The 18159-nt window shown below is 38.9% G+C and overlaps 2 protein-coding genes across 2 annotated transcripts; both read right to left on the reverse strand.

Annotated features, from left to right (window-relative positions):
• Positions 1-390: 390 nt before the first annotated feature.
• On the reverse strand, positions 391-13676 carry LOC121637722 (rho GDP-dissociation inhibitor 1-like). The gene is made up of 6 exons (XM_041981954.1): positions 13403-13676; positions 9869-10057; positions 5872-5955; positions 4153-4229; positions 3520-3583; positions 391-2125 (listed from the first exon to the last, which is right to left on the reverse strand). The coding sequence occupies exons 2-6, from the start codon at positions 10053-10055 to the stop codon at positions 1926-1928; spliced, it is 612 nt and encodes a 203-aa protein (XP_041837888.1). The 5' UTR covers positions 10056-10057; positions 13403-13676; the 3' UTR covers positions 391-1925.
• Positions 13677-15836: 2160 nt separating this feature from the next.
• Positions 15837-18073, reverse strand: LOC121639055 (aly/REF export factor 2-like). The gene is made up of 6 exons (XM_041984226.1): positions 17740-18073; positions 16948-17103; positions 16713-16860; positions 16577-16625; positions 16310-16472; positions 15837-16226 (listed from the first exon to the last, which is right to left on the reverse strand). The coding sequence occupies exons 1-6, from the start codon at positions 17935-17937 to the stop codon at positions 16206-16208; spliced, it is 735 nt and encodes a 244-aa protein (XP_041840160.1). The 5' UTR covers positions 17938-18073; the 3' UTR covers positions 15837-16205.
• Positions 18074-18159: the final 86 nt, after the last annotated feature.

Consider the following 18159-nt stretch of genomic DNA (forward strand, 5'->3'; position numbering starts at 1 on the left):
TTTAGGTTTAAAAACTGTACCTGCTTAAAAGTCCATATTTGGTCTGAGCAGCTTCATTCTTCAACACTCTGAACCTTCTTAAGCTTTCTGCCATTTCTTTAAGTAGTCTTCAGGAATAGTTCTCCAGTCTCATTGAAGGTCTTTCCGAAGTTCTTCTTTGGATGTTTCAGCCTTTTGTTCTGTTCTCTGTCCACATGATGCCACACTGCCTCAGTCATGTTGAGGACCAGGATCTGGGGAGGCTTTACTGGATTTTTTTTCTTCAGGACATCACGTTCAGATCCTGTTTGTCTGCTATAGAAAGTATCATAATGGTAAATGTTTTAGTTTTAGCTCACCAAGTTTTGCTGTAAAATATAAGGCTGCACAAACACCATGTTAGAGGCCAAGTTGAGCAAAATCTTTATTGACAAAGAAGAGCAACAACAAATAATGATAGGATATACAACCCCACCAGCATGCCAGCATTTTCATAGAAACTGTACAACGTGAAGGAATGTATGGCGCAGGAATACAAACCTATTAGAAGAATCATACATCCATGTGTTCTGGTACAGTACGAGTTGATTTAAATTTAATGTTAGTGGTGAGTTTTTAAAACCCTTCTGTGTTCATTCAACACAAAGCGTCTTTCTCTGGTAGTGTCACTGTTTAGAGTTGGTCTGGGCCGGTCACATCTTCACTACCAGCGCCAGTCTGGATGAGCCCAGACACCGCCGAGGTCTCCAGCAGCAGCAGGCGGTGCCTGGCTCAGCCTCCTGTGCTCTCTCTGGTTCTACTCCTCCACACCTGGGATCTCCTGACTGCAGACTACATGAAGCAATGTTGGGGAATGATGTACGTTAAGGCAAAGGGAACAAAAACTTTTTTTCTTTTTAAACTCCACGTTATCATAGTTTGGTGCTAAGGCCTCGTGGCTGACCGGAGCAAGACTACCAATACTGAATTCAACTGTTTTTAATACCCCCCTAACAAATTCTGTCTAAACATTCAGTCCCCTCCAATTACAAGAATGTTTAAATCTGGGGGCCAGTGGGCATGTGCAGAGCAACCTGTAGCAAGAGTAAGCCCATCATTTACGGACAACCTGACAAGTGCTGCTCGTACACACAAGGCAAGTTAATTAGACACCGATAACTTTAGACATAAGGCAGCTGTTTTTCTACTCAACACTCCCTTGTTGGCTTTGGCCTCATTCCCTGTCTTAAGGGGAGTGGGTGGATACAGGGGGGGGGGCGCTACAAAGCAGCTCCGCATTAACTTGTTACAAGGCAGATATCGGTTATTATATCAAAAGACAGCAAGCAAAGGAATGATATAGTGAGTGGGGGAGGGATTGGGGGTGGATGCGGTGGGGTTTGCTATGAACACAACAGCTGATTAACATGTGAATACAGTCACATTACACAACCATTGATACAATTGTATATATAAAAAAAGGCAAACAAAACTTGATTGTACAGTTGCTTTTCCACATGTACTTCATACTGAAAGAGGAAGACACCATTCTGGACGGGGGGTGGAAGGTGGGGTTAATCTCTTCAAGCAGCAAAGAAGGGAAAGGGGGGCTGGGGTGCTACATGGCACAGCTTGGTGGAGGGGGCAGGAATGTCAGGTGAGAGAGCAATGAGACGTTGTGCGGGTGGAGGAGGGAGGGGTATGGACGGACGCATGGGGGTGGGGTGCTACCACTGTTGACAAAGTGGGGAGTACGCCTGGGCGTTAAGACAGTGAGGCAGGAACTAAGGCATGAGAGCATGAAATGCACAGCAATGTAAAAACAAAGAAGGCAGAAACGGTGGACACAGGATGAGGATGGGAGGAGGGAAGAGGGAGGGGGGGTGAGGGATTTTGGAAGCCCTCACTTCCCCATCCCCACTCCTCTAAAAAACAAAAACACAAACAAAAAAAAAAAAAGGCCTCTTTTAGTCATCCCAGTCTTTCTTGATGTTGAGGTTCCACTCCCAGGACAGGTGGTCGTGCTTATCATCGTCAGTAAACTTGGATTTGATGATGTAGTTGCCCCGGGCCAGCATGCCTTTAGGAGCCTCCTCTGTCGTGGTCAGGAAGTCGTATTCAGAAGGACGAGGCCCGTAGCTGCCCACCATGTAGTCTGATTTATCAACTGTCAACAAATCAGAAAGAGTGCCTTAGGCTGCAAGGTAAAGACACCATCTGTATGCCATAGATCTACGGACTGTCCTTTACTTGCATCTGAAGTTAGAGAGGTTTGCTGTGATAAATCAAAGGTGAGAAACTTTCCTTGATGAGCTCGTGGTACAGCAGGACAAAGAAAAACATGTAAAGCATAAAATAGCAAAGTAAGAAACTGAAATTGAAGGAATGGGATGGTTTGACTGCGGAATGTGTGTCAAACTGTAGCTACAAGACAGCTGGTGAGTCTCAAAGGATGCAACCTTTTTAAGCTAGGAGGAACTCATTTCCCTGCATATTCAAACACAATGTAATACCAAAGATACACAGAAGCATCTTTAAATGCAAATAAAAAAACTTAAGGCATTTGGGAGGATTGGATGATGTGAAAACTAATAAATGCAGCCTCCACTTTAAGAATCACCAACTGTTTTCTAAGCAGTACACTGAAGGACGAGGACCACATTTAGGTTCCAAACTAGCAAATATGAGTTTAAGGGATGATTAGCAAACTAGTCCACAAACTAACAGCTCATTTAGCGAAGCATCAGCTGTTCAGTTGACTGAACAGCTGCCGTTTTTCCACTCAAGAGGGAAAAATCTAAAGATGTTCAGACCACAGGCCCCTTTTCACACTTCTTCCTTTGAGTGGATCCCGCGGCTTCAGGTGCAGCGATGACTGCACTACAGGTAACTACTTAATTGTGTACATGTATACGGTCTTTTTCTATGGTCCTTTTAAGGTGTTACTTATCCCAAACAGTGCTTTAGCTCCATTTAAACAAAGCAGGACCTGCAGTTTTAGAGCAACTAATTTGTCCATTGAGAGACCACAGTAAAATTTGTGGTATAAAACATGGCAGCTGCCGTGTATGTAGATCCACGGCAAACAGATATAAGCGGCTCATTCTTTAGTTATTTTAGTAAAGTGACTAGATACCAATAGCAGCTTTTAATGATATTAAATTCTTGTCATTGATCTTTGACTTTGTTACATGCTGCACCTTTAAAGTCTGAACAACAAAAAGTGATATTTCAGCCTTTTAAAGTGTTTATTTTCTCTACATTTGCATTAGTGTTGTTCACCTCAGCTCTCACTGCTTTGTCTGTAAACATGCAGCTGTTTAAATTTTGTTTAAAGACAATATGAGTCCAGACTTCACTGAGCTTAAATGTGAATCACATCAAGTGTGCCTACTGGTGGTGCAAATGCCAAAAGCCTTTGAAGGTATGCAATGATCTGAAAAGGCTCCCTGAGGGTTGTCACCATCAGGGAGCCCCAGAACCATTTGGTTCTGAAAGCAACTGTTGAGCTGGACAGGATCAGCTACGGTTTGTGAAGATCAAGAGGTGGTGTTAACTCACTCTTCATTCCTTTCCTGAACGTCTGCTGCACGTACTTCAGTCCCGAAACAATCTCCCTGTTCACCTGAGGACACAAGCATCATTGCAGACGTTTGGTACCAAAAAGACAAACAGATTTTTTTTTATTGTATTTTGATTTTAATGACAAGTTTTAGAGAAGAAAATCCTTTGATAAAGGTCTACAACTTCATAAAAATCTAATAAAATATTCTGTTTGTATTAAATCGGTTTTCAGAAGATAAACATGTTGATATTTCATTTGTATGACTACAAATACACAATGTGAACAGAAACATATACAATATAAAGCTTTAGAGCTGGATTGATGTTGGGTTTTTTGTGACAGGATGCAGATAAAGTATAGTAGAATAGAAATGTATTCATTTATTTTTACACATTTTTTTTTTGCCATTTCATGTTTCTCCTCAGAGCCCTCATCAGACTCTGCTCTACTGCCGGTGAAATGACCATTTCATTTTAAGTTGATTCTGTCTCCATTATTTCTAGAAGTGACTGGACTGAACAATGCCCCTGATATCAGAGTTTGGAAAACACAATCAATTCCATTTTCATTAGCAACCGTTAACAAAAACATACTCATACCTTGAATATTAAAGAGACATTAGCTCTCACCTTAAAGCTGATCTTTATTTTATATTCTACTCCCTCCTTTAGCACAAAGGCCTGCTTCTTAAAGGCTTCCAGGTCACCTGTTTGAGACAAAAAACGGAAAAAAGATACCACATCAATATTTGGTTCATTACAGCCACACAGAAACCATCACCATGAGAATCCAGGACAAGAATCAACAATACAATTTATTTTATTGTCAATAAATCGCTTATATTTACCCATATTGATCTCCTAGGTGATTGGCCATTTGGTGGTTTGAGGACAACACTTCAAACTTATAGTATGATCTTTAAAACATAATCCAAACCACACAGGAAGACTTTCTGCCAGTTCCAGTCCTGAACTGGAAGACAGTAATTAAAGCATCCTCCATCATGGTGACCTCCTGTTGAGCGTCACTGTAGTTCCCAGGCTCCTGATTTAACTGGAAGCCTGCACGTGTATGCCATCTTTTAAAATCTGAGCTCACATGGGCCTGCTTTACAGAGGCTTTCCGTTTTGTTTTTACTGGAATTGATACAAACCAATGACTAAGTTAGTATGACTCATGCTCAGCAGGCTTTCACTGTGACCTCAAAGCTACAAGAAAAACTACATATAGCTGCCAGCAGAGGAGGCCGGTAGCTCTGCTAGAAACTGTAGCTAGTTGCTGGTAAGTTATAAAGCTATTTTATTTTTTATTTGTGGAAAATCAACCTCTGTAGGACAAATGACCATTTTCACAAAAACATCTAAAGATGTGCAGATACATCTGGATGTTCAGATATTTCACTTACGTTTAGCCAACACAGTAAAAGTTTCTGCTTTAACTATTACAACTTTGAAGACCACTGTTTAATCTTATTTTAGTTTTTATTCTACCTTTCTACGTCTGCATGATCCCAGGAAGAGGACTTTTCATTTTCAGGGGATTTTCTTCAATCTATCAGTATAATTTTCCAAATCCGCAAAAGTTTATTTTTTAAAAAGGTAATTTTCTATGTTAAAGAAACACTGAGTGATTTTCATTTAAAGGAAACATGTTTCTCCTTCAAGCAGCAAGACAACAACTGCAATTCATTTACTAAACTTAAGCATCCCACATGGGTGTTTGCTGGTGTTTGGTTTCCAGACATTTTCTACCTTCACAGGAGTTCAGTTGAGGATAAACTCAAGCTGAACATAGACTCTCCGGTCTATGTGGGATTCTCATACAGAATTACTGTAAAAGGAAATCTAATAGCTGACAATGACAGTCAGCATTGTTTTATTTACTGAGTAGTGATAATCAGATGAGAAAGTCAGAAAAGCTGCAGTGATGCAGAAAAAGGAAGATGGGACAGAATGTTCTGGCCCGCTTCAAATCAAGGACAGCTGAAACCGAAGCAGCTCCAGAAATGAGTCGAATGTCACAAGAATAACTTAAGTTTTTATGGTTGCAAGCAAAATAAAAAACAATGTAACTTATGTATTTTTTCTGTGCATAAAGAACTCTACGAATAAGTGTTTACGGAAGCTCAGCACAGGTTTGAGGAGGTGATGCTGCTCATGTGCTGATGGCACTTTAAATAACATGTTACTCATTTTGACTGTTTCACTTGACCTCAAACTTAAATATTTGGATGCATTAAGCCTCCTTTTAGCTTGATGCACATATGTGGGCATCCATTTTTAGTGAGTTATAATTGTTTTTCTTTAAGCTACAAAAAGATTTCAGAAGAATGAGTAGAAGAGACTCACCTAGCAGGTCCAGGACCAGTGGGTTCGGGGCAGTCTCACAGATTAGAGACATCCGGGTCACCTGGACATTGGGAACACTGGGATCTGACAAGAGGTTAAAGAAAATAGAAAAAAATATAAATTAGGTAAGTCCAATGACTGAAACAAAATACGTACAGAAGAAGAATTAACCTGCTAAACTACAGACAAAGATCATACAACATAAAAATAGTAAAAGGACTTAAAAAGGTCTTAGTTCTCCCTACACCATTTTCTGGAACGACAAGGATTCAAAGATATGTATGTAGGAAATTTTAATTATGCTATTTTTTATTGTGTTATTGAGTATGAACTTGTATTTCATTTATGGTAATTTCGTGTCTTAAATTTTTTTCCCCACTTTGTTTTCTTATGTTAGAAGAATATACCATTTACCTTAACTAATAAACTAGATCACCTTTAACATGGATATTCCTCACAGCTTTATTTGTATATCATATAGATGGACATAAAAAAAAAAAAAAAAAAAAAAAAAATATATATATATATATATATATATATATATATACACACATACACACACACTGGAAGCCCTGAGGTCAAGGTGGGAAACACGAAGGTGGTAGAGAATAACCGAGCTAAGATCCTGTGGGACTTCCAGATCCAGACCGACAAGAAGAGTGCAGTACTAGGAACAGCAAAGATACTGTGCAGAACCCTCAAGCTCCCAGGCCTCTGGTAGAGGACCCGAGCTTGGATGGATGAGAGACCACCCACGGAGGGCGAGGGGACAATTTTATGTGTGTGTGTGTGTGTGTATGTATATATATATATATATATATATATATATATATATATATATATATATATATATATATATATATATATATATATATATAATATAAATTTTCTATAAAAAAAAAAAAACACCTGTATCATTTTCTTGTCCTTTTTATCACTGAGGCAAACTTGGTAATTACAATGTATGTATATATACTATATCAAATGCATTTATTCTTCATACGTGGCAGAGTATTGGTGACTTACTAATGTCCAATGAAGTTGCTAATGTACGATCCACACCCATGCATACATTTAAAAACAGGCTTTAAATATGTGTCCTCTGTAGTGGACACCATGCATCAAAGGGCTTTTCCAGCCATGTGTAACACTCCCTGTACTGCCACCTGCTGATGATAACAAACACACTTTGTTATACACACTGAACCAGGTCATCGAAATACAATTAATGCACATTTTCTATGATTAAAAACAAAACAATTTTTTTTTATTTTTAACCTTCTATCATAACAAATCAGTCGTTTTGATTAAACCACAAGTCTTGTTCTACACGTTCCCAAGCTGCATTCAGAGCTGGATAAAATGAGTTTTTGCCTTTTACGCTCTTAAAGTATAAACGGAGATAAAAAAAAAATCTTCCTTTTTTTTAAATAAGTGAATTGGAAGCTGTTTGATATGTGTCTCATGCTACCATCTTGACAAGGACACCCTGAAAGTAGAGATCCTGTTCTGTATGTTAGTTGTTTCCTGGTTCCATTTAGGACAAATAAAAACTACAATAAACAAAAACAAACAAAAAAAACAGTTTGACAGCTGGATGGAAACACAGCTACAGCCTCTGCTGCTGTGCCTTCACAGACTTCTGTGGAAGAAGCAGCAGCATAAATGAGGTCAAATATGGTAAATATTTAGCACAGTTTTTACTTTAATTTCACCCGGATGCTGTGAAAAGGCACTTGGGAGTTTCAGCATAGTTTACTGCAGTTTTATTTATGTAATAACGCCATCTGTTGGATTCCTTCTGGCCATGTGCTAAGTTGAGGCCAATTTAAGATCATCACCAAAAATATAAGATGATTAGTACACAGTTCAGACCTGGGCAGTCCTGGCTAGAACAAGAGTACTCATTCAGACATTAAGCCACTAGATTCAAATCATTTTAATGAAAGGAAAAGTGTTGGGGGGAAAAAAAAGACGATTCAAGATTTCTTTATTTGCCTCCCTGGGGAGAAATTTGGCTCGGTTGATGATACATTTCCAGACTTTAAATTTTAGATGCAGAGTTTTTTCTACGTGACTTAATTTTTGTCTGTGATGCCATTTTCAGGGTTAAAGTTATTTATCAGTGAAGGCTCAGTACATCTGAAAGAGGGCTTCATATGATCTGTAACTAGCAGCTGTTCCAGTTTGTGAGCTCTGGAGAGCTGAATGTAGGACAGTTCTGCTGTAGCTGAGACAGTCTTTGTGTTAATTACACTTCAGTTTATTCTCATTCCCAATGAAGGAAATTGTTCTTTTTGATCAGAAACAACTGATTTTTTAGAGCTTCATCATACAAGTGGACAGCAGGTCTCAGTGTCTCATGAATGAATGTAGTTCAGTTAAGTTTAGTCAAACCCCTCTAGCAGCCTTATTTAATCTCTGACATTAAAATAAGACACAACTCAAACAAACACAGATTAACTAACATATGAAGAGGCCAGTGTGAGGGAATGCATAATGTTTCCCTGTGATGTATCTGTTATTTGATTCTCATTCCTGCTTTGGCTGCATGCTACAATTTACCAACATCAAGATTCAGATCGATCCCAGACTGGGAAAGTGTTATAGCAGCGTTATAGAGTAAGAGAGAGAATGAGAATAAAATTCAAATAAATAATAAAAACTGTTATAATAATAATAATGATAATGATAATAATAATAATAATAATAATAATAATAATAATAATAATAATATTGACGCAATTGACACTGCAGTCAATTGTGCTGCTAAATTCAAGCTGCGAAGGACAACTCATTTGGCTTTGTATGTATTAGTGCTTTCAGGCAGACATGGCTCTGGTCCTGGTTCCAACTCTGTTCTGGAGTCTAAGAACCTTGGTGCTTTCTGGAAAACGGGCCATGTTCTCACCAGTTTAACCAGAATCAAAGTGGGATTATGTAGAAGACAACAAAGTGCTTGAAGAGTTGGTCATGGGGTTGATGGTTAAGTCATCAGACTCCATAATAACCAACGGTTTTCAATCAAATATTATTCCTCCTTTGGTAGAAACAGCCTTTAAAGTAATTTACCAAAACCAAACGAGCTAATAACTGATAACACAGAGCTTTTTTGGGTGATGTATCAAATATACTTGATGTATCCAGAGATGCTCTCCACACTTCTCTGTCCAACCAGAAAACTCTATGTGCATGTTGTTTCAGTAGACTTGAAACAACACACTCCGCAGAGATAAAATCATTTTAAGTCATAATACACCTCAGAAATGACTACAATGACAAGGAGATTCTGACTGTGTGCGCGTTCCCGTGAAGGACATGCAGTTCTTAGTACACCGGAGCAGGAAAGCTCCTCCGGCTGCTGCTCATAGGAGCAGGTTTCTTCACACACGGTGTAAGACGAAGAGATAACGCCGGTCCTTCCTCCCCTCTGCCGTCAGACTATAGTCAGGCTGCTCCCAGCAGAGCTGATCATCCACCCACCCAGAACAGAGCTCCTCGTTGTGAAATATCTGGTCATAATAACTGGACATGTTTACATTTATACTCATTTATCTGGTCAATAGCCTGTCACTTTGGACTACTTTCATACATCATGGCATTTCTTTGCAAAGTTTTTTTTTTAACTGCTCTTTTTTCCTTTGCACTATTATCTTTTATTAGTACATATGTAAATACAGATATGTGTGTTATTTTATTTAGGTTATTTTGGTTTAAAAAATGGTCATAAACAACAAATTTAAATTAATCAAAATCTGCTATCACCCAGATTGATTTTTAAAATCAAGAAAATTGCAATTAAATACTTTCAGTGGAAGATTTGACCTTTTCTCAAACTCAGGATGGAATTTAGTCCTCCCTAATGCTGATATCTTTGTCAAACAGCTCATTTTCTCCTAAAAACATAAGCGAAAGGGGGATTTAGGATTTATGGTGCTGAACGTGGAAAATTAAAAATAATATTTTTTTAACAACACACACAGATGCTTTACATTACCAGCCTCAGTGACCCCAGGGCCAAGCAGAGCTTCTTTATATTTGCGTAAGCTTTCGTCATCCTTATCCAGCTCTTGGATCTCCTTCACAGACTTCTGGGCAGGTGGCTTGTAGTTGACGGGCTCTGGCTCTTCATTTTCGGCAGCAATGGCTGCAAGCTGCTCTGGAGTCACATCATCCTCAGCCATGTCTGGACAGGAGGAGGAAAAACGGGTTAATGCCACAGAAACTGGTAAATACACTGTACTTATACAGCGCTTTTCTAGTCATTTTGACCACTCAAAGTGCTTTTACACAGCAAGTCACATTCCCCCATACAGAAACACTCACAGCATTTTCTAGGAGTTATCAATGAAGACTAAATGTGACTGAAAAATAAAGCTGACTGGTCCAGTGTGCCACAGTCTGGTCGTACAGAATCATCTGTCTTTATGCTGCTGACGTAACACTACTGTGTGATGTCATCTAACCAGGTTTCTCTAAAATAACATCATCAACACACAGTCACGAACGAGGCGTCATGCATCTCATGATACAGAATCTCTCCTGGAGGGTAAGAGGAAAGCCTTGCAGGCCTACAAAAATATTTAGGTCATGGAAAAGGGGCTGCGCTCCATTCAAATGACAAAAAATGAGGGATGAATATCATATATACACACACATCTATCTCGCTCACATATATATTACATTAAAAAACACATACTCAGGAACTCAGGACTCGAGAACAATGATCAAGTTAAACCACTGCCAGGACAATTAATTTCACAGAAAATAACTTTGTTCTTTATGTTTCCCAATAGAACAGTCATCTCCTGTTCAGGAGGTTAATGCTGGAAATATTTCCTTCACTAAAACAAAGTGAGTAACAAAAGCAGGAAGCGCTCTGCTTGCGCCAAGAGTCTTGACATTCATACTGAGGCCATCCCACCCGCAGCACAACAAGCACGCAACAGGCCACAAACCCACTGGTGAGACTGAAAGAATCCAGCACAAACCTTTGAATAGGAAGAATCTGTGTCCACCTTAATGCTGGTCGTTAATATTTAACTTTAGCTTAGACACTTAATGCAGTAAAGACAAGCTAAAGGAACATTGTGAGAGATATTGAGGACAGTTTTGTTAACATTACCAGTTCACATTTATATGGAAAAAACCAGCACAGCTAAACTGTTTTTACTATTATAAACTATTTTGCTGAATTAAATCTTCACAGGTGTTTCGGATATGCAGGTATATTGGTAAACTGGTTAAATGACTCCACAGAGCAATTTATTCTGGTGTTATGGAGACTGAACAGTCCACTGGCTCCATTATTTGTCATTTATATATGATTTCCTGATTATTTCATTCATTGACCATAACACTCTAGAAATGTTTCTAATTACATGAGCCGACATTAACATCATTTCGCACTTCTCCCTTCCACACTTAACATGACGTCGGTGTCTTTAAGACACATTATCAGTGATTTTAAACAATGCTGACTTCAGCTTTTTAACCCTGCTTAACCCTGAGTTTTAAAATTGTTAACTTATTTAAGTGTAATTTTACTCTTATATTCAGAGCGTTAACACAGCACTTCTCTGTAAGTGATTTTAATTTGTATTTGACATAAGCTCGGTATTGCACAGCATCAACATCACAGAGAAATTCCAGCAGCCACAACAATTAGTTTCTCGATCTGATTTGAAGTTTCTGTGCATACCTCCAGCCAGGTCTTTCATCTGACCTGCCTTAACCAGCAGCCATGATAGGGATGTCCATGAGCAGTACAGGATCAAACCGAAGGAGGAAATGCAGTAATAAACGTACCTGAGCATGGGCCAACAATCTGCTCTATATTTCCACGTTCTACTTCTTTACTTTTCAAACACTATCACAGATTGGTGCTTTTGCATATTAAGAGCAGCACCACATGTCACTTATCCTTAGAGAAAAAGACTGCATAGCTTCAGTGGAAGATGGTCATTATAAAGTCTCTCCACACATCGCACTGGAAATCTTTCAATCTTACAATTTCTCCACTGTTTTGCATAATCATTTTTTATGTCAGAGAGAAATTTTAGCTCAAAGCCATTTAATCTGTCAGTAGAGGTGGTGCTGGAGGTGGGAACTTAAGAATATTATGTGACTGCTACTGCTTCCTGCCTTCTCTTCAATTGAAAAGCTTATTGTAGTGACTAAATGCACAAGCAGACAGTTTATGAATAATGTGATACCAACTAGAAAACAATGGGTTGGGGGTGTCATCTTTTTCCACTTGAGCTGATACTTAATAATTTGACTATAAGTAACATTAAGAGGCCAACTTGTGTCCCATCATGCACATTGTTAATATAATGGTATTTCAGAGATGCCCTGTAATCCCGAGCCACCACACCCAACTGGAAAAGAAGTGGGTCGGGAACAAGTCGGGAAAATACTTCAGATTTACAATAAAAAGGACGTGATTCACTCTACTGTCACCGGGGTTTACCTCATCTGTCTGGTCAGCACTGCTTTTCTGGTAAATCACATTATTAATAAAAAAAATAAAAAATAGAAGCAGCTAACTTGACTGCAATTGTAGCACTGCGTTTTGTAACCCATCTCATTATGTGGCATTAATGTTTACAGTCAGCAAATATAGCTACTGTTTTTGTTTGTTTTTTTCCATGTTCTGAGTTGTTTGCCAAATTGTGATACTGAGGTGTTTACAGTAGTTGGCAAATGTTAATAATAGGATTTATGACGCAAACTCATAGAAAATAGACGAATATTAGCGGTTTTCTGGCGTTATAAACTTGCATCTATATACTGAAATTTATTTACATGTTTATAGCCAATAGCCTTTCTGTGGTGTTTAAATAAAGGGTCACAAATTAAAGATAAGACTTAATATGAGTGACTACATCTAACAAGAAGCATCAGCTTTATTAAGAACGATCCTATTTAAGTAAAGTCTCGTCAAACATCTATGTCGTTAAGACTGAAATTCCTTCAGTATTTTTGTTACAGAAATAAATAAATGACAGAATTTAGTATTTCAACAGCCTCCATAGCATAGAGTCAAAACTAATAAGACGTGGAAACGATGTGCAACAGTGATGGATGGGGGACACAAATCTGCCTATAACTTGACAACAGCTTGATTAAAGTAACTACTGCAAATACCATGTAGCTGCAAGCTAACAATCTGGACTGGCTCTTTTCCAGAAAACCAGCTAACGTTTTGATTTTGGCAGCAAGTCCCTGCAGCAATAACTCCCAACTAATCCGTCTAAACGAGTTCATGGATTTACACATCAAAATATGGATGAACTTTTCTGGGTGTCAGCTGTCTCTGTAAGAGGGTGGGAATGAGACAAGGCAAGTGGCTAACGGTTTCGTTGTGAACAATTCAACGCTAACCGAAGCCTAATGCTAACACTAGCATGTCAAGTTATCATCAACTGACAGAGCGCGAGCGGCGTCGAAGCGATTTCTGCCGCGTGCACAGGTATGGATTACTTGTAGAACAATCTTATCATCTGCCTTCGAGACCGAGAACACCTACCTTAGTGTTGAAAAAAGGGGGATTTCAGGTGCTTCTGCTCTTAAGTGCGTTCGTTGCTCTGAGCTCTTGTGCAAGTATGGCGAACAAGGGAACGGCGCCGCCCCGTGCGCCTCCTGCGGGACCGCGCGCTCCACGCAAGTGACGTAGGTCGTGCATTAATTAGAATTTTTTATTTTATTTTAATTTCAGCAATAAAGTACATGAAACTGCATAGATTAGTGTTTTCCCCACCTATTCAAACTATTCACTGGGAACAGTGATCCTCAACCTAGGTCCTCAAAGCCCACTGTCCTGCAGAATTTCGATGTTTTCCTGCTTCAAACACTTAAATCAGATTAATGGGCCAATAGCAAAATTGTGCAGAACTTGTCAAGAGATCCATTTAATTAGAATCAGGTGTGTTGCAGCAGGGTAATATCTTATAATAACACTTGCAGGATAGTGGGCCTTGAGAACCAGGATTGGGTATCACTGACTTCGAATACAACTAAGTAGCTAATATATTAAATGTTTGACATTATAATAAGTTTAATTAAGCACTGCACTACCTGTACAAACAAATGCTTCTAAAAAATGAAAGACTGATATAAACCTGCCTAATCTAGAAGGTACAGAATGAAATGAAAAATTAAGTAAAATCAATAAAAAGAGAGAGATAGAGCAGCTTATAGGACATAATTCATTTACATAAAGAAATACTTGTACATAAATAAGGTCCCTGTCAGATGGTCCCCAAAAACGCTTGTAAAACCTGCTGCAGCAATAACTGGAAGTAATGGTTTTCTGTAAGTTGTTATCAGTTTCTCACTTGGGTTATAATGTTGCTTCAGTTGATTGAGGTTTGCAGCATTGGTTTCTGAGCAGGACCCGCGACAGACCGGTGACCTGTCCCGGCTGTACCCTGCCTCTAGCCTGCTAATTGCTGGGATAGGCTCCAGCTTCCATGTGACTCTGTATTGGACTAACGATTATTGAAAATGGATGTATGGAACGATGGGTTTCTGAACAGCTCTCTGAAGGTCCCACCGTAGCATTTCAGTCAGGACTTTGACTGGACTATTGTAACACATTGATTCTTTTCTTTTTCAGTCATTCTATTGCAGACTTGCTGCTGTGTCTGTGATCATTATCCTGTTGCACAAGGCATTTTAAGCCATTGGTGTCAGACAAAGGGCTCACATTTGACTCTAAAATACTTTGATATAGAGGAGTTCTTTGTCCACTGCTAGGTGTTTAGGTTCTGTGGCTATAAAATAAGCGCAAATCATTATCCTTCTACCATCCTGGTTGATAGTTGGTATGAAATTTTGTGCCATGTTTGGTTTTCTTCAAATGTGCTGCTGTGCTTTATGATCCAACATCTCCACCTTGGTCTGTTCTGTCCAAAGGACATTGTTCCAGAAATGTGGTCTATTCAGGTGATGCGTTAATCTTTTAGAAAGAAGAGACATTCTCCTGTCGCGCAACCCTTTGAAACAAGCCCTAATTCTTCCTATTTCTAATTGTACTGTCATGAAGTCAAACATTTAACAGGATAAATCAGGACTGTAGTCTGAGTTTTAGTTCTTGGATTTTTTTGTAAAGTCTGGGCTGAACCTGCGGGCACCACTCCTGAGACTCTGGACTTTTACCTTGTTCAATATTAATGGACAGCAACATCTCTCCTCTTTGGTACTGTTATACACCTAAATGCTTAGTACAGGTATGTTTAGTTTTCTAGACACTTTCTGCATTTAGGCAGATTTTTGTCTTAAGTGATGACAATACGTGTTGTACTTATTTCATTATAAATATATATTATTTTTCAACCTAGTTATAACACAATCATTTGTTAAATTGTCTGATATTTAAACACCTTAGAAATGAATGTTGACTTTCTATTTGACAAATTATTCAAGTATTGAACGGTGATAATAGTTATTTACCATTTCTATGGTTTTGACATAATTAATTGGTTGTGAAAGGAAAATTAAAATAGTTTTTATAGTAACAGTGCCTTGCATGACACTGTGGGGCCCCTCAGTAGCTTCTTCAGCTGCGCCCACATTACAAAGTCAGGTCATTCATCTGCCACACTAACATCAGCATTACATAAAAATTACAATTGTTTTTTTTCCCCTCATCTACCCTAAAGTATTTTTTCATCAAAATGGTGCAATATAAAATTTTAAGCACAATATGTAATTTTCTATCATTCTAAAAAGGGTGTAATTTACACAACATGCATGCTCCCGTACAACAAAAATGGACATCATTCAAGCGGCATTCACTGTGCATAGATTGTATACAGCTTGTGTACTAAAGCTTATAATGCTGCTGTAATGTGAATTTCTCCAACGGGGAATAAACAAAGTCTCATCAATACTGTGACAGAACTCTGAAGCAATGCTGGTGTTACCTGATTTTCAATTAATTCATAAAGGTGCAAACGATGTCAGGAAAGCCATTTAATTATGTATATTATGTACAAACCTCTGAGTAAGTCCATATGTCAAGTATCAAGTGACAGAAATTATTCACATGACCATTACAGTAAAGTTCATTACAGATTCACTTATTCATTATTAAAAAACAAAAAAAGAAAAACAAAACAAAAAAATCCAATTACATTCCAAGTTTGGTTCAATTACTTGTTCTTATACATGATTCTCAAAATATAACAGCTATAAAAAATACTGAAGAAAAAAAACAAAACAATATAATAGTCCATATAAAAAATGACTTCAAAAGAATTAAGTCTGATCCATCAAGGATATTCAATTAGGATAAAAAAATGTGAGGGACAAGCATTCCTGGGGTGCTCTTAACTGGTGTCCATCTGACTCTAAAAGAGAAAGTGAAATTATAAATAAACACTGCAAAGTCAATTTAAGGAGAGAAACACCTTTAAGCAACCCAGATTCATACCTGTGCGTTGTAAGCATCCAACTGAGCGTCCAGCTCCTCTGCAGATAGCTGGGGTCTGTTTCCACCTCCCCTCCCTCGACCTCTGAAACCTCCACTGCTGCCACCTTGCCTCCTTTCAAACCTGGGCTGACCAAGCCTGCTCCGGTCAAACCCTCTGTTTGAACTGTAAACGGGTACATAAAAAAATAGCCAAACAACAAAAAAAAAGTTATCCAATTTGTTCACTGCATACCCACAATCCCCAGTCATTACACACCCACCTCTTACCTCTGTGTATCGACTTCTGGAGCCACTTGCTGGATTTTCATGGGGCGACCTGAAAAGACAGAATTAGCAAGAATGTTGATTCCTTTCATTTCTACAGCAGCACCCAACATACATGGCAAGAGAACCTCAGCCTCACCATCAAGTGGAACACCATCATAGTGCTTCATGGCTTTGAGGGCATCCGCCTTATTTATAAAGTGGACATCTGCAGTTCCTTTACTACGTCCTGAACGGTCATAATGCACAGATGCTGTCTTTAAGGCTCCAAACTCTGCAAACAGATCCTAGATAGCAAAAGAGAAAACATCAGCTACAGTATATACACAATGTGTGGTGAGACAAAATGGACTCAAACATTTTTACAGAATTACCTTGATATCTGAATCAGACACGCCAAAGTCCAGGTTAGAAACCAGCAGCTTGCCGCCATTTTCCACACTTCTGTCTTCTCCTGCAGTTTGTCTTCTTTGTACACCAGCGTGCTCCTCAAACATGTCATGCTGCCATTTGTCTGGCAACTCTCTGGGCTGTGGAAAAGACAAAAACACACGTAAGTGTACAAACTTTTACCTGGCACTGCATTTTATTTATGCTGTCAAAAGTTCATGCTGATTCCCAACCTGCAAAAGAAAGATGCCCAGACTGAAAGACGCTAAATAAAAAAAGGCAGTTGGATGACTTTTTGGTTCATGGAGAGGTTTTTCCTCAGGTCTGATTCCCTACCAGCTCTTGGGATATGAGCTGAAATGTCTTCCAACGACCAGAAATGACTCCAGAGCTGCATAGGATTACCTTTTTAATCTATACAGACATTACAGGATATTAATCACAACCTGTAAACAGCATACACTTAGCACAACATTCAAGATTATTCCTCGAAATTTAATTATTTAAAAAAATATAAACACTATTGTTGTTTCTGGCTGTTGTAATCAAAGAAGAGTTACATATGGCAAGAACTCAAAAAGCCTATACAACTCAGTGAAGATGTGAGGTGTAAATCTGGCTGGGAGGGAGATAAATCCAGACCAACTTCTCCCGTTACTTTTAGCTTTCACCAGCTTAACACCACAACCGATGGATAAGGCCGTTATCATAAATAATGACCCATTCGCATTATTTTAAACCCCGTTCTGATGAATTTCTCTTCTTCTAATTCATACCCTGGTGTACGGCGTGGGTCTGTTGTTTCTCTCCCGGTTGAAGTTGTTCTGTCGACTCCTCACCGGCGGCCTCGACGATCCACCGGTCCGACCTGAACTACTACCTCGCCTGGACGATCCTCCTTCACCTCCGCGGCTTTCTCTCTTATTCATCTTAATAATATCGTCCAGAGACATACTCATCTTATCGGCCATCATGTTTAAGTTTGAAATCAGCGATTAATAAGAACAAAGAACTTCGAGCGTCGAGTTGTTTTTCAGGTGATCTCCGGCGGCGCGGCGTTGAAATTGGCGGAATTAACGTAAATAGTTTGCGGAAGTGAGGAGCTAAGCCCCGCCTGTCATTTTCTTCTTCTTTGGATTTTAACAATACCCCGCATCCTACGACGTACACTACTGCCACCTGCTGGGCATACTTAA

The sequence above is a fragment of the Melanotaenia boesemani genome, chromosome 4 (assembly GCF_017639745.1).
Source record: "Melanotaenia boesemani isolate fMelBoe1 chromosome 4, fMelBoe1.pri, whole genome shotgun sequence".
Lineage (NCBI taxonomy): Eukaryota > Metazoa > Chordata > Actinopteri > Atheriniformes > Melanotaeniidae > Melanotaenia > Melanotaenia boesemani.